The 16,554-nt window shown below is 44.6% G+C and overlaps 1 protein-coding gene across 2 annotated transcripts in view; it reads right to left on the bottom strand.

Moving 5' to 3' along the window:
- Positions 1–4,434: 4,434 nt before the first annotated feature.
- Positions 4,435–16,554, bottom strand: part of grk3 (G protein-coupled receptor kinase 3) — a 119,244-nt gene continuing 107,124 nt past the window's right edge. The window contains exons 18-21 of one of the 2 annotated variants that reach the window (XM_031287835.2): positions 12,730–12,892; positions 12,480–12,616; positions 9,110–9,223; positions 4,435–9,008 (exon numbers count right to left, since the gene is read on the bottom strand). In XM_031287835.2, the coding sequence (XP_031143695.1) occupies positions 8,847–9,008; positions 9,110–9,223; positions 12,480–12,616; positions 12,730–12,892 (576 nt within the window). In that variant the 3' untranslated portion in view covers positions 4,435–8,846. Of the gene's footprint in view, positions 9,009–9,109; positions 9,224–11,772; positions 12,068–12,479; positions 12,617–12,729; positions 12,893–16,554 lie in introns of those variants that run through there. The other variant, XM_035991762.1, reaches the window with a different exon arrangement.

The following is a 16,554-nucleotide window of genomic DNA, read 5'->3' as shown; positions in this document are numbered from 1 at the left end:
TCCTGTTTACATGAATGTTATTTGTTTCCAAATTAATTGGATCCATTTAGCCAAAATAGAAAGTATTTTTTTTTAAGATTTATTTTTGTGTGTGTGCCATTTTATTATTTGATACAACAGCTTAAAGCAGCTACACACAGAGCTGATAATCGGCCGTCTGACAGTCTGGCGAGGTCCGTGACTCGAGTCTGTTCGGTGTGTCCCGTGCAGTCGTCCGTTGGAGGAGCCGTCGGCCTTCATTTTGGCCGACCTGACATGTTCAGTCGGAGACAGGACAGTCGGGACTCACCCGGAAATGGCAAGTGGGATGAGCCTCTCAAAATCTGACGAAAATCTTTTAAACTGACCTTTGTTGATCTGAAATGAAGACAGATTCAGCAACTGCACGGCCTATTTCTCTCTTAAAATGTTTTCAGAAACACGTTTCGGTGAACTATTTTACATAGTATATGTATGTATGTATGTATGTATGTATGTATGTATATTATATTTTACAATATGAGATCGTATTCTGATCAAGACGCCATGACAGTCTGGCTTTGAATTTCCGGAGCAGCCAGACCCACGTGACGCGTTCGTCTAATCAGCTGCCGGTTTTAATTTTTTTGGGCGACAATACAGATTAGCGCCGCCTGCTGTTGTGGAGACGTATTACGTCTCGTCTCTTCGGTGTGTTCCGAGGCATTTTTTTGACCAACTCGTGGAGACTGATCAGCCCAACTGGCTTTTCTGCCGACGATCGGCTGTCTGGTTGGTGTGTAACTGCCTTGAGAGGGAGAATGACTGAATGTCGGAATTGAACCCGCGGCCGCTGCAGGTGGGGACTGAACCTCTGTACACGGGGCGCACGCTCTACCAGGTAAGCTCACCAGGTAGGAAGTATTTAGATCATTTACTGACAAAAAGTAGAAACGCCAAGACTACTGAAATGAAAATGTTACTTGTGTTATGGTTTTAGTGGAAAAGTAACAAGTGGAAAAGTGTCAATAAATGTATTGGAGTAAAAGTATAAAGTAGTATATAATGGATATACTGAAGTACAAGTATGTCAACACTGTACTTAAGTACAGACAATAACATCACAGGAAAAATGTACGTACATATTTTTTTTTTTTCTGATTTATTTCTCAGAGTGTATGGAACCGTCCAATCTTTTAATTGTGGATTTAGCGATGAATAAAAACCCGACTCACCACTTTACACTTACTTTCCTCACAGGATGGGGGTTCGTTGCTCCACCTCTGGCTGTTGGTTGGTGATGAAAACTTGTGAGAGAAGCTCCGTGTTCGGCGGATCCTCAATTAACTGCTCAGTTTGAAGCAACGGGACAAAATAACATCATCTGCAAACATTTGGAAGATTCGAGGAAATAACCAGAACTTCAATTTACTTTCTGACTGGTTTGAAGAGCTCAGATGTTGATTTTAATGTCATGATTTGGAGTAAATCTCGCAGGTTAAGAGTGCAACGCTACAATGAACACTTCATGTATGGAAGCTCTTTTCAGCCATGTAAAGATACTAAATAAAAGCACTCGTAAGTCATGTTTCCGTCAACGTATGTTGTATGCGCATTTTGAAGTATCGCATTAGAAAATGTGGTTACACTTTACTTGAAGGTATCTACATAAGAGTGACATGTCATGTCACTCTTATGTAGATACCTTCAAGTAAAGTGTTACCGAAAATGTTGATGGAAACGGCAACATTTGAAAAAACTTCCTCAAATTCGCAAAAAAGTTTTTACGTTAGTTAAAAGAGTTAATGCGCAAAACGGGAGATGGAAACAGCTTTGCCGAATAAGTTGTGACATAGCGAACATGTAACTCACATGACTATAGTCCCGGTATCCATCGGATGGGGGAAGGATCGGGATACGGGTCCCATCCAGGGCGATGTACACTTGTGGCACAAGGTGCGTGGTGGAGTTACGATGTGCTGTAGCCTGGGCCTCAGCCACGTCGGGTAAACTGATGAATTGGTTCAACAGCTTGAATGGTACGGCCCTGCACACTGCGTATACACAGCGGTGAACGGTTGTCTCGCTGACACCAAATGTCTCTGCCACAACCCTGGATTCTGCACAGGTGGCCGACTTGTACGATGCTACCTCTCTCCATTTAGCCAAAGAACTTCGCTGCTAAACTCTTTGATTCAGCACGCCGGTTTGAAATCTACAACCATGCGTAACGCCAACTTGTGACCTAACTACGCTTTGCGTAGTCTAGTTTATTCGCTCTAAACCAGTTGATGGAAACACTTTTAATTCGCATTTCTTTTTTTGCGACATTTTAAAAGTCTGCTTAAAATTCGCTTGACCATTAGATGAAAACATGACTATAGAAAGTCTAAATTTTGACACGTTTTGATTGGGGGCTTCACGATATGACTGATATTGTGACTGCGATATGGTTCACGATATTGGAGGAATTGATAATTTTTGTACCATTATTCTCATTTTCAGTAAATAATATAAAAAAATTAAAAATCTAAATGATTATGGTGTGATTTTTGACAGAATCTGTACCAAACAAAGATGTTGTCTTTAATCTGGTTAGGATTTGTAGGCCGGGACGTCTCCGTAGCACCATAATACCTCATCCAGAATGGTTTGACACGTTTTGCCTTTTACTAATATTGCGCCCTGCCCCTGTGATTTAGACATTGCTCTAGTCCATATTACGATTTTGATAAAATTGTGCAGCCCTACTCAATACAACACTTACTTTCTGCTCAAAGTGTAGGGCTGTCCTCAAATAAAGACATTTTCAGTTGACTAATCAATTAGTTTAGTTTGCTTTGAGTGGTCGTTATCAGCGGTGTAGTCTACTTCAGTGGTTCCCAACCTTTCTTCCTTGGCGTCCCCCCTACTTATGTCTAAGAAAAGCTGAGCCCCCCCTCCGAAACCGAAGGTGAGGTAACTGTCCCTTACTTTCTTTTTTGATACAGAGGAGTTATCAGCACTTTTACGTTTCTCCGCCATGTTTCGTTCATAAAATAGTGATGCTGTGGCGGCAGGAAAAACAAGGATGATAGCAGCTAGCAGCTAGCAGCTAGCAGCTAGCAGCTGACCTGATGACAGCAGGGTCCCAGGTTAAGAGGTCCCGGAGGTTTGGCCTACTAAGTAGCCTACCTACAAGTTTAAGCGAGAACAAAAATATATCGTTTTTATACAGACTTTTGTATACATTATATATTCTAGTGTATTATCATAATTTGTTTAACGTGCAAATATTTTTTTTTTTACCTCAACCTCAAACCAGATAAAGACTCACGCCCCCCCTGTGATCTTTGCCGCCCCCCTTAGGGGTCCCCGGACCCCAGGTTGGGAACCACTGGTCTACTTGATACGCAGGTATACGCAGTATACCCACCAAGCAAGCTCCAGGATTTCCGTATACCCACTTTAAAAATGCCCAAAGACACGTAACATACTTTGCATTGTAATTTTGATATCTTTTGGATTGTCAGCTGTTATTTTTCTTCTTCCCATAGGATAAATAAAGGTATTTGCATCGTAAATTGGTGCATGAAAGGGTGTCAGAATGCAGGAAATGAAGTCTTTGACGCTCAAAATTTCCCTGGGGGAGGACACCCAGACCCTCCACTATGATATGCCCCCACCCAAGGCCCATTCTGGCCCATATATAGACAGTACAGTATACTCACTACAATACATTAGACTACACCACTGGTCGTTAAGGCTAAAACAAAAGCGCAATATAAATGCATTTATCATCTGTAAAACATCATCTTGTCTTTACCAGAGATGTTGCTCAGAAGTTTAAGTGTAAAGTACAAACATATTAGCGTCAAAGTACTTTATTATTATTATTTTTTTAAGATTATTTTTTGGCATTTAAGGCCTTTCTTTGAGGGCAGCTTAGACATGAAACGAGAGAGAGAGAGAGAGAGAGAGAGAGAGAGAGAGAGAGAGGGAATGACATGCAGCAAAGGGCCGCAGGTGGGAATCGAACACAAACCCGCGGCTGCAAGGACTGAGCCTCTGTACACGGGCCACACGCTCTACCAGTTGAGCCAACCAGGCGCCCAAAGTGCGTTGTATTATTAATCTGAATCTGGAATGCAACTAAAGTTATCAAATACATATAGTGCAGTTAAAAGTACAATATTTCTCTCTGAGATGTTAGGAGTTAAGTGGCAGAAAGTGGAAATACTTAAGTACAAGTACCGCAAAGTTGTACTTTACTTGACGTACAGGACTAAGCAAGGAGTATATGTACTTGGGGTTGTAACCAAATTCAGACCACATAAAGATTTCATGGCCATCAAACCCAACCGGCATAAAATGCCAACAACTTTACAAAGAATAGTCTCATGTAAACACACTTTAAAAGTCACAAAAAAAGTGTAAAAATATGATCCGATATTTGAGATACAAGTTGGCAAAAGCAAGGCAAATGTGACAGGAAGCAACACGGAAAAAGGAATTTTTATTCATGAACTGTTTTTACAAGCAGTCCAACACGCGACGTCCTACCTGTCTCCAAAACCATAAAACCAAAACAACAAAAAAAAATCATTGAAACAAAATAAATTTAATAAGAATCATTGAATAATATTATCAATTATATATCAGTATTATCAGAACCGTAATGGCAATAATAACCCAAAAGCCAGTAGTATTTGTGTTTGTCTGTGGCATATGCAAAAAAAAATACTCAACAAAAAGAAGTTTCTGATGGGTGTAAACCGGAGGATTTTTCTACAGCGAGCTCTCGGCGGAGAGCTCCAAACGTGGAGGGGAGACGGAGCGAGAGAGCTCCCCCGCGCACGCAATAAATATGAAAGAGCAAAGAGTCCTGTATTTAAACAAAAATAATCATCTGGAACTCGCAGGTACAATATCTAAAGTCTTTTATGTGCAAGATTTTGAGCTGAAGTCTTCACCACAAACAATTATACTCACATCAAAAAAAAACAAAAAACAAAAAAAAAAAACCCGAACCTCCCCTGGAAACAAGTTCATTTTGATTTTCTACATTACATTTTTTTTTTTTTTTAAATAAACCTAGAGCATTTTTTGTCATTTCATATACACATATATTTATATATACTTTGAATTGTTTTTTTTCCTATATGCCATCCTTTTTGAAAAAAATAAACAAACAAAAAAAAAAAAAAATCAGCTCTCGTGTCGAGCGCGGCTTTTTGAGCCGGAGAATTCCGTGTGAACGGCCGCAGCGTGAACATACGGAGAGATAATAATATAATGAAGCTCACGCACACTCACAGGACGCACGTACAGTGGGAAGTGGAGAAGTAGCGCTGGATGCTTTTTGTCCGGAGTCCCTATGGCAGCGTGGTGGAAAGCCAGAGCGCGCGCACACACACACACACACACACACACACACACACACACACACACACACACAGGAAAAAAATGTTTGGTCACAGTTTTGCACCCTTTAAAGACTCGACGCCACAAAGTTTACGTGTGAACTCGAGTGTGTGTGTGTGTGTGTGTGTGTGTGTGTTGTGAGAAGGGTTTAAAAAAACAAAACAAAAGGAGGCTTCCCATTGGTTCCCCACTCAATCAGCAACAGTTATTTGGCACATTTAACAACTATTAAGTAACACATTTTGGGCTTCAAAAAAAAAAAATAAAAAAAAAAGGTGCAACAATATAACGTTTCAATGAAAACAATAAAAACCATTTTGGTTTACAAAAATAAAAAGACACCTTGAGAGGTGACCGGATTTCTCAATAAGACGATAACATCTACCCCCCCCCTTCCTCCCCTTCCTCCCCATCCCCCCCGACTGCTTAAAGGCTACGAAGAAGGAAAACATAAAATCACAATGCACCCCCGAATCACCCCTCCTCCTCTTTTATTCCTACTGCAGGTCACACGTCACAGCTCTGGAGAACGCGTAGACGTCACAGACGAGGACGCTGTACTTGCACGTCAAAAATTTTAAATTAAAAACCCTGAAATTAATTCATGTATCCGACAATTAAAAGCGCTTTCTCTCCGGCCCGCCGCGTGTTCCGTTAACACGATACGATTGCGTGCGTTTTCTGTACAAACTTCCCGCGACGCCCGGCGAAAATAAAAATCGTACAAAAGCCCCGATTTAAAAAAAAAAAAAAAAACTGAACTGTGTGTCACATTTAGGACCAAAAAGTTACGGAATAAGACTTCGAGAAAAAAACTCCACCCTGAAACACTTTTACCGGGAGAAAAGACGAAGACTCTGCTGATGCACGGTTGTCTTTTTTTCCTCCCCGCCGATACAGGAGCGCTGTCACACCGGCGTCCCGCCACGGTTAGAGACGCCGCTTTACGCCGTCGTTTAGAACCGTGCGAAACCGTACGCCTCGTTTCAGTCACTTTTCAAAGCGATAATCTCAAAATTTTCAGCTTCTCACGTGTGAGATGGATGGATGCTTTTATTGTCACGTTGGACATTTTGGTCGAATGAAAAACTATGAGAAGACTGAAAGGGATTTGAACTTTGTCACTTCTTTTGGGGGTTACACTTTACTTGAAGGTATCTACGTAAGAGTGACGTGACACTGTCATGAACGTGTCATAAGCATTATAAACAAGTCATAAATGTTTATGACGGAACTTTTAGTAAGTGTCATTCGGTTTTTGTCATAATAAGTTATGGTTAAGTTATGGTTAAGTTATGGTTAAGTTATGTAGATACCTTTGAGTAAAGTGTAACCGAAGACTGTAACTTTGTAACTTTTTTTATAGACCAAATTATCAATTGAGAAAAATAATCATGAGATGAATCGATTACTTGCAGCCCTACTCAACTTAAGATTTTGCAACTTAACTTGTTTCTTCGTGGAATAAAAAAACATCTTCACTATTTGCTGTTTTTGCCACCTGGAGGCCTGCGTTACCTATACCACCAAAATATTTAGTTTGTCAGAAAAACAAATATCTATTCATGTATGTCCCAATGCAGTATGCCAAAAATGCCAGGATGTCTGACTGCATCTGGCCACGTTTTACAGTATGCATCCAGCGGGATTTGTCTTTTACCCACAATCCTCTGTGCGGCGAAAGATTTCGTCATGTGAAAATGTGCGGCGGATCGTTGCGCGACGTCAAAGTGGTGACAGAGTTGTATGTACGTACTTTGTAAGGGCAGCTGCGGTATTTACTAAAACATTTTTAAAAAAAAAAACAGAACGAAGTATGCGATTTGGAATGCGGCGCGAGTGTTCCCCTTCATGGCTCTTTCAAAGGCATTCTGGGAAATGCAGGCCAACTAAACCCGTGCAGAACTACGTGCAGATGAGGCAGGGCGCGGTAATGAGTGCAAAAACAAAACAAAATGTCAACCCTTCATCATAATGGAGAAAAAAAACACGAGCACCTGAAATGCCTCAAACGTCGGAGAGATGACGCGGGATATAAAAATGCCTCCGTGAAAACGTGTGTCCGGTGCGTTTAAGGGTGGATTTTTTTTTTCCTTTGATTAGCGGTCAGCTCGTCTTCATTTAACAGCAGAGAATTGTAAAAGCTACCGAGGGTGACTGCGCGTGACGATGAAGTTGTCGCGTGGCGTCCGACGCGGGAAACCGTGCGTGCACAGAGCGCGACATCCTCATTCACAGGGGACGCCGTTCGGTAAGACGCAGCGCTGTGAGCTGATTCAAAGACCGTTACACTCATGCCTGTCCACAACCCCAAACCCCCCCCCCCACCCCAACCCCACCCCCAGCCGACCGGCAGACAAAACACGCCCCCCTCTCCTCCCTCTAAAGCCAGGACAGATTCACAAACAGGACGGACAGAGGAGTCCGCGATAATGCAAACACGTTGGACTAAAACACTGGAGATGCACAGAGAGAGCCAAAAGGGTTTTCTTATTTACACTCAAGAGTCCCCTCCTCCTCCTCCTCCTCTTCTTCTTCCTCCTCCTCCTCCTCCTCCTCGGTCTCTCTTTTTGTTTTTTTTCTTCCTGCAAGTGTATCCTTCACACGCCGTCGTTACACCGTTGTCCGTGGTTCTCATAGCAAACGGGCGCCGTTTTTGGCAGCCAATTGGAATCTCAGTCTCTCTGAAAAGAGTCTGTGGTCCTTGTACTTCCTGTTGTCTGCACTGGAATGATCAACCGACCTCCACGCTCTCCGCCCACAGACGCCCCACCGCCCACCTCGGGCGTATGGTGGGGGGGGGGGGGGCGCCGAGAAGCCGCTCTCTCCCCCGTCTCCGGGGGCGCTCCGGCGACTCAAGTTCATATTGATGTTGGCACTTTTTTTCGTTGCACTTCAGTAACGGGGAGGGAGGGAGGGAGGGGATGAGAGCGGACTGTGTTTTTCCTCTCGCAGAAATACATTCCCCGCTAAAGTCTCAGAGAGAGAGAGAGACAGACAGAGAGAGAGAGAGAGAGAGAGAGAGAGTGTGTACAGGCGAAGGGAGGGAGGGAGGGAGGGGAGAAAAAGAGAAAGCCGGGGAACAGAGAGGACCGGGCGTTAGTCCTCGTCACATTCATGCAGAGGTCCTTCACACGCCAAGTCCTCCCCCAATATTTCTTTCTTCCTCTCGGTGAACTGGCATGGTCCCGTGGCAGACGCAAAAACTATGTAGCGCTTATGATTGGTCGTCGTCGTGTGTGTATGTGTGTGTGTGTGTGTGTGTGTGTGTGTGTGTGTGTGCGTGCGTGGTCGATAAGAGGCTTGTTGGAATGGTCCTTATACACTGCAAGGTGTTGCAGGGAGGGCTGTTAGGGCGAATGTCCTGCAGCTGATGAGGATGTGAGGATGGGATGCAGTGTGTGTGTGTGTGTGTGTGTGTGTGTGTCTGTGTAAAGATGTGTAAATGTGTGTGTGTGTGTGTAAATGTGTGTGCGTGTGTGTATTCACAGGCCATTGCTATTGCGGTGTGTGAGCGGAGGTTTGGAGAGCTCCACCACTCCGGCCCGGCCTTTCCCGATCACTTTGGGGGCGCGGCGAAGCAGCTTCTGGGCTTCTGTGAACGCTTCGGTCAGCTCTTTCTTCCACTGCACGAATTCTGGATCACTCTGCACACAAGGGGGGGGGGGGGATGCATTACTCAGGGATCAGCTCGTTGTCATTATCTCCCTGACGAGAAATTCGGAAAATGAAAATAAAAAGCTCCTACCTCACACTGCAGCACAAACTGCTTGCCTCCCTTGATGCGCAGCAGGATGCATTTCTTGTCTTTAATCTGCGTTTCCTCCACTGTCACAATCTGCTCCATCGTCAGCAGGTTTTGCTGGGAACCACAAAGAAAAAATGGACCAAATCAGAAAATGAGCAAAAGGTGAAGAGCACCTTGCCTGCGCAGGAAAACAGATAACGACTTAGCATTAAGGCTGAGCCGAAAGACTCAAAGATCACTTCCTGCTGCAAAACTGTCAGTTGCGACTTTTTAAAATCCCAGACAGCATGTGTATTTATTATCCGGTCACTGCATTAAAAAAAGGACTCAGCCTCACTAAAGGTCCTGGTGGAGAAAAAAAACACGTTTAACCCTTTGAGCCTCTGAGCCTGGTCCTACCAGACTCTGGTCCACTAGCCTGGTCCTACCAGACTCTGGTCCACTAGCCTAGTCCTACCAGACTCTGGTCCACTAGCCTAGTCCTACCAGACTCTGGTCCATTAGCCTGGTCCTACCAGACTCTGGTACATTAGCCTGGTCCTACCAGACTCTGGTCCACTAGCCTGGTCCTACCAGACTCTGGTACACTAGCCTGGTCCTACCAGACTCTGGTCCACTAGCCTGGTCCTACCAGACTCTGGTCCATTAGCCTGGTCCTACCAGACTCTGGTCCACTAGCCTGGTCCTACCAGACTCTGGTCCACTAGCCTGGTCCTACCAGACTCTGGTCCACTAGCCTGGTCCTACCAGACTCTGGTCCATTTCATTTGTCCAGAGAGTCTGGCCTCTCTCCATTGACAAGTGTTAACTTCTTTGAAGGCGGGTACTCTGTTAAAGTTTAAAACTATTGGATCTGCCCAGAGCCACTCTGGATCTGCCATAACCAATCGCTAACGTTTGGTCGTGATGTCTGCTTAGCATCGCTAGCGTTAGCCTTAGCCAACTCCTTCACCACTAATGGAGCGAGATGGAAAATCAAACTGTTCCTGAACCCCGTGGGGAGGAGGGCCACCAACACAACTCAGCAAAGATTGTTTTTGCTCGGGCTTTAACTTCTGGATCTTCGGCAGCGTTGCCACAACGGACCGAATGACTTCGCTCGCATCTTTCTCCACCGCCGTTACGGAACTACAACTCAAACTAGCGCACCACCATCAACGCCATCGTTCTCAGTCACTCCAAATATTTGGTCGGAGAAAACCCAAGAACATACCGTAAACCCAGACGGAGTACTGAAGGGAAATGAAAATTGAGCGGAAGTACGTAGGAGGGCGGAGCCAGGCTAGCTGCACGCTGAAAATGTAAAAAAAAGTTTTGAAGATAATTTGGATGGAGCAACAAGGGCAGCCCTGCTTGGTTCTTTCGGAGAATCATTGTAAAGATTTACAAATAATGTGTTTACTGCATTTCCTCTCTAACTGGGACGTTTTGGGACCGATTGGTGGGAAACATGAATCAGATTGTTAGGGTTAAGTGGCAACAAGTTAAAACCTGTTTTTAATCACTGTATATTCCTGATATGGATATGAAATTGTTGTATGTAGTATTGCAGTTGAATTGGGATGTTGATCGCCTGTAGGAGTGCCAAATGCTGCACAAGTAAGACTTGACTCCCACACCTGGGGACAATAGAGAATGGGAATAGATGGGAGGGACAAAATGGATTTAAGCCCGGTTGTGGGTCGGTGGGACCGAAACATGGTTACATTTTTGTAAATAAACAGTGATGCTATAGCAAGAGCAGAGTGCAGGATTTGTTCCTTTGTTTCCAAGTTGATGTTAATTTCCAACGCACCTGCGCAGCAGAATTTTTGGATGTGCGAGTTGTTTCTTCAAAAAAAAAAAAAACCAAAAGACTTGAAATAAGCTCTGAGTTCCTGACACCTCTCAGGGAGGTTCTTCCTGTTGTAGCAGTTTGAGGAGGCTGTGAAGACTGGAGCTCTCTACCGGGGCTGAAGCTCTGTACCGGGGCTGAAGCTCTGTACCGGGGCTGAAGCTCTGTACCGGGGCTGAAGCTCTCTACCGGGGCTGAAGCTCTGTACCGGGGCTGAAGCTCTCTACCGGGGCTGAAGCTCTCTACCGGGGCTGAAGCTCTCTACCGGGGCTGAAGCTCTCTACCGGGGCTGAAGCTCTCTACCAGGGCTGAAGCTCTGTACCGAGGCTGAAGCTCTGTACCGAGGCTGAAGCTCTGTACCGGGGCTGAAGCTCTGTACCGGGGCTGAAGCTCTCTACCGGGGCTGAAGCTCTGTACCGGGGCTGAAGCTCTCTACCGGGGCTGAAGCTCTGTACCGGGGCTGAAGCTCTGTACCGGGGCTGAAGCTCTGTACCGGGGCTGAAGCTCTCTACCAGGGCTGAAGCTCTCTACCAGGGCTGAAGCTCTGTACCGAGGCTAAAGCTCTCTACCGAGGCTAAAGCTCTCTACCAGGGCTGAAACTCTGTACCAGGGCTGAAACTCTGTACCGAGGATGAAGCTCTCTACCGAGGATGAAGTTCTGTACCGGGGCTGAAGCTCTGTACCGGGGCTGAAGCTCTCTACCGGGGCTGAAGCTCTCTACCGGGGCTGAAGCTCTCTACCGGGGCTGAAGCTCTGTACCGGGGCTGAAGCTCTGTACCGGGGCTGAAGCTCTGTACCGGGGCTGAAGCTCTCTACCAGGGCTAAAGCTCTCTACCAGGGCTGAAGCTCTCTACCAGGGCTGAAGCTCTGTACCGAGGATGAAGCTCTCTACCGAGGATGAAGCTCTCTACCGAGGCTAAAGCTCTCTACCAGGGCTGAAGCTCTCTACCAGGGCTGAAACTCTGTACCGAGGATGAAGCTCTCTACCGAGGATGAAGCAGGGAGGTGGACTACAGCACTAAACGCCTTCTGCACAAAGAGAGCAGGGACGCTGGGGACACAGCAGAGACCTTTGTGTTAACACTCACCCCGTCTTTTGTGAGTGTTTTTAACTGTTTTAGCCACTTCTCCGTCAGTGTGGCGTCAGGACAGACAGACAGACAGACAACATTCATATGCTGACAAAAAGCAGAGCACCCTCTCTTGACTTCGGTTACTATAGTAAACTTAAACGAAAACTAAAATACTCAGTGAAAATATATTTTTAGTAAACTGAAACTAAAAAAAAAACTAAAAACTAAACTGAACTATTCTCCAACCATGTATTCTGTACGTATATACAGTATAACTACAGACTTCTGAGACATTATACCTGGCCCTGACAACAACAAACTGAAACTAAATACATAAAAGCTAAAACTTAAACCTTTCTGAAAACTCAAACTAAACCAAAAACTAGAAAACACACTCTGAAAACTAACTCAAACTAAACTAAAACTAGCCAACAATGACGTGTGCGCTGTGCGGTGGACTGACCCGTGACTCGCCCTCTCCCCTCCACTCCACACGGTTGGGGAACAGGTAGAAGTACCGGCGCTGCCACTGGGTCAGGAACGGGTTCCCCAGCTTCAGCATGTAGCCGTGCATTATGCAGTCCTTTCCGAAGGCGTAGTCTGCACACATGGAAACACACACACACACACACACACACACACACGGTTAGAACACCCTGCAGGGATCTGAGTGTCTGCTGCGTGATTAGATTTTCTCTAGCGGTTGTCTTTACCCTCCTCGTGGCCCAGCTGCTTGTTCTTGGCCCTCTTGCGCGCCTCGTTCTTGTCCGTGTCCGAGTTGACCGCCTCGTAGACCGTCTCCGCCACCTCCTGCTGCCAGCGCTCTGAGATCACCAGAGGGAAGTTCTTGTACAGCTCCTGGTCGCTGTCCAGCAGCTGGGACACACACACACACACACACACACACACACACACACACACACACAAATATCCTTTGTTAGCATCCACTGTCAGTTGTATAGTCACTTTTAATGTCTATTTCCCAGTCTCTGCTGCATTCCCGTTTTGTTCCGTCCTCCGCCACGCACGCGCTCTACGAAACCGGGAGTGTCTCAGAAGAGGACTGGATGGTCTCTCCGTTTCACTTCCTGCCCGGCTGTATGAACGCCCAGCGGCTGAGTACGCACGGAAATATTCGGATGTGTCCTACGCCGGTTTCCCTTTAGAAATCGCAATCGACTCTTAATGTGGCGAAGCTTTGGCGGCTTCAAGTCATGCCCATAGTTGCCCTTAAAGCACCCATATTATGCTCATTTTATAATTTCATAATAAATCAATTCACTTTAAATAAGTTCGGTGAAACGTCCCAAATTAATATTCATTCACGCCGACATCATGAGCAGAGAGGAAAACAAGACAAAGAAATTTTGGCATTTTCGGCCTTTATTTTTGACAGCACAGCTGAAGACATGAAAGGGGAGAGAGAGGGGGGAATGACATGCAACAAAGGGCCACAGGTCGGAGTCAAGGAGTAAACCTCTATATATGGGCGCCCGCTCTACCAACTGAGCTATCCGGCCGCCCAAAGTTGTAGTTCTTGTTGGAAAGGTGGAGAAGAGGGAAAGCTGTTTGGAGGGCACAGTGCGGGCGTTACTAACGCCAAAAAAGCCGTAGAGTGACAACATGCTGCAGACGCAGTTAATGCCACAGCCTCAGAAGGTCGGACCGCGGCCCAAAATGAAAAGGAAATGGTACGGAGGCATCGAAAACAGCATCAGTACACCATTTGTCCTGTTTATTGTATTTTTCATGAGAATAAATTCCATCACGTGCCAATACAATCACGGAACATATTTGAGTTTTCTTTTTGCAAATATTCCCTTCATTTGAATTTTACGATAGCGGGCCTCTCTTGTTTTATTTTGTCGGTTTTTCACCGCGGAGCGTTCAGACAGGTGGGGTCGCGGCGCCTCCGGAACGCAGCGTTGACGCACCCGGTGGAACATAGGGGTTAAAGATGCCTGGATTTGACATTTCTTGTAGCTTTAAAAAAGGTACACTGTGTAGGAATTTCTCCCATCTAGCGGTGAAATTGTATTTTGCATTCAAACGAATAGCGCTCTCTAGCGCCTCGCTTTTTCAAATGCGTGTTGCAACTACGGTAGCCAGTATGGACCAAGAAGCTATGACGATATGTCTTCCAATTTTCGCTTTTTTGGCGACGAGGATTCCTTCTCCTGTGGCTCGGCATTAGTATGATCCTCCATTATGAACTAAAGGGCAGTTGCAGGCTTTCAAATTTGCCGGGGCGGTGACAAGCGCCTCTCACTGATCTCCTTCTCCGTCTCAGCTGGTTTCAGTCACGTGACGAATGGCTCTGAACGAGAACGCGTTGTGGATTAACTAGACAGGTAGGCTAGTGCTCTATGTCCCTCTCAGCCATTAGAGTTTTTCAAATGGAGGAACGACATGGAAGCCTCCTTGGACTTGCCCGTCCGATGTAAATACAGATAAGAAATTCTTCGCTTACGAGTCAGATCATTGGCAGAGGTCATTTTACACCAATGAGGACATATTTATGAACAGTGTTGGGAGTAACGCGTTACAAAAGTAACGCAATTACAGTAATGTATTCCTTTTTGCTGTAACGCAGTAATAGTAATATTATACTCGTTACAATCTCAGTAACGCGAGTTACAACGCATTTTAACGCAACATTTAGTGGTGCATTGTTTTTTTAAGAATTCACCAACACCGCGACACATTTCTTCACAGAAAGAAAAAAAAAAGCCGTATTATTTTCCTGCCGCTGTATTCGATGGTTGAGATGACTGCAGAGACAGATACATTTGCGAGATGGATATTATTTTCAGGAGTTATTACGCTGCGTTGAAGTGAGCTGTCCTGTTTCTGTTCCCGTGGTCAGAACCAGAGACGGTACGGACAGCATGTATGTCCCAACAGGTGACGGTACGGACAGCATGTATGTCCCAACAGGTGACGGTACGGACAGCATGTATGTCCCAACAGGTGACGGTACGGACAGCATGTTAAATAAGGTTGTGTAGGCTACCTTTTCACAAATCAGCTGTAAATCAAGTACTGTAAATAATGTTAATAGTGAGTTTTAATCACACTATAACTGAACATTTCCTTTAGAGTGTTTTAAACTAAACAACATGAATTTCTTATTGAAGTGCTATAAACAAACATTTTACAACAATGTCGTACTTTTAATTGAGTATTTTCATTTTCTCCTACTTGCCTGTTATGTTTTACTTATCTATTTTGTATAGCTTTAGTTACTTTGCATATTTATATTAATTATACAAAATATGAATAATCTATGATGTATTAAAGTGGATAAAGACGAGACTTTATTGATCTGGTGGTGAAATTCACAAGCTAGCTGCCAAATCAAACTTCCCCTGTTATTTTGGTGAAAGTAACTCAAAAGTAGTGTAACGCATTACAATTCAGAGACAGTAATATTGTAACATAACTAATTACTCTCAAATGACAGTAACTAGTAATCTATAATGTATTACATTTTGGAAGTAACTTGCCCAACACTGTTTATGAATGAAGACATTGATTTTAGCTAATGAAATACTTAAAAACACTACACAGTGGACCTTCAATTACAATATTATAATATAAAAATGTACAGCTCATAAACACTCAGTTGCCAGTCTTTTTGTTTTAAGGTACAGCTGGCTAAAACAAGTTTGGACTTATACAACAGTGGTGCAATAAATCCTTCATGAAGGTTATAATATATTTAGGAGGCCGTTGATTCAACTGTGCGATCATTTCAGCTTGCTGTAGTTTGTGCTGCTGCGGATTATAATGAGAAGTCTTTCTCATGTGTTTGTGCAGCCCCTGTTTGTATCACGGAGAGTAATAAAGAGCTGGTCACAGCGCGTGTTCACGCTGCAGTCATCTTTACAGACTCTTTGTTCTCTTTTTAGAGAGAAAAACGATCGTTTTGTCCGGACTGGATTAACGTCGGGGGACTGCGGCGCCTCGCGGTATTATTACTCCTCGTTAATGACAAGCAGCGGCCGGGGGGAATGTAAACACACCCGTCTTTTATTTCTCTGCACTGGAGTGTCAGAGGGTGAATAACTGCCGCCACGTTAACGTTAATGAAGGGAGGAATCACAGGGAGAAAACAAATATACTTTTGAGTTGCTTTCAGTCCAAACAACCGCTGCTTTATGATTCTACAGCTGTACCTTTTAGCGAAAGTAATGTCCACATGATTCTGGAAGTGCAAACTCTAGCCGCTCTGCACTTAGTCAGAGGAGGGAAAAAAAAAGGTATGTGGCCTTTGTGTATTAATGGCTTTCTGAGAAGCACTAACCACAGTGACAGAGTTCACGGGGAGAACGACATGTTCTTGTACCTGATACTTTCAGTATTTTTCAACCTGGATGATGTGAACAAACAATCTCTAGAATTGTAGCTCTAAAAGGACAAATGTTCACCGTCAGTTACCGTCCACTAAAAGTTCTGTTTGTGCCGCTGACAGTCTCAGATTATTATTCTAAGTGTCTGATGACATTATGGAAAGGATCCCTACAGAGATAGACCTT

This window comes from Sander lucioperca, chromosome 14 (assembly GCF_008315115.2).
Source record: "Sander lucioperca isolate FBNREF2018 chromosome 14, SLUC_FBN_1.2, whole genome shotgun sequence".
Taxonomy (NCBI): Eukaryota; Metazoa; Chordata; class Actinopteri; order Perciformes; family Percidae; genus Sander; species Sander lucioperca.
The sequence above is the reverse complement of the archived record's forward strand: the minus strand, read 5'-3'. Positions and strand labels throughout refer to the sequence as shown.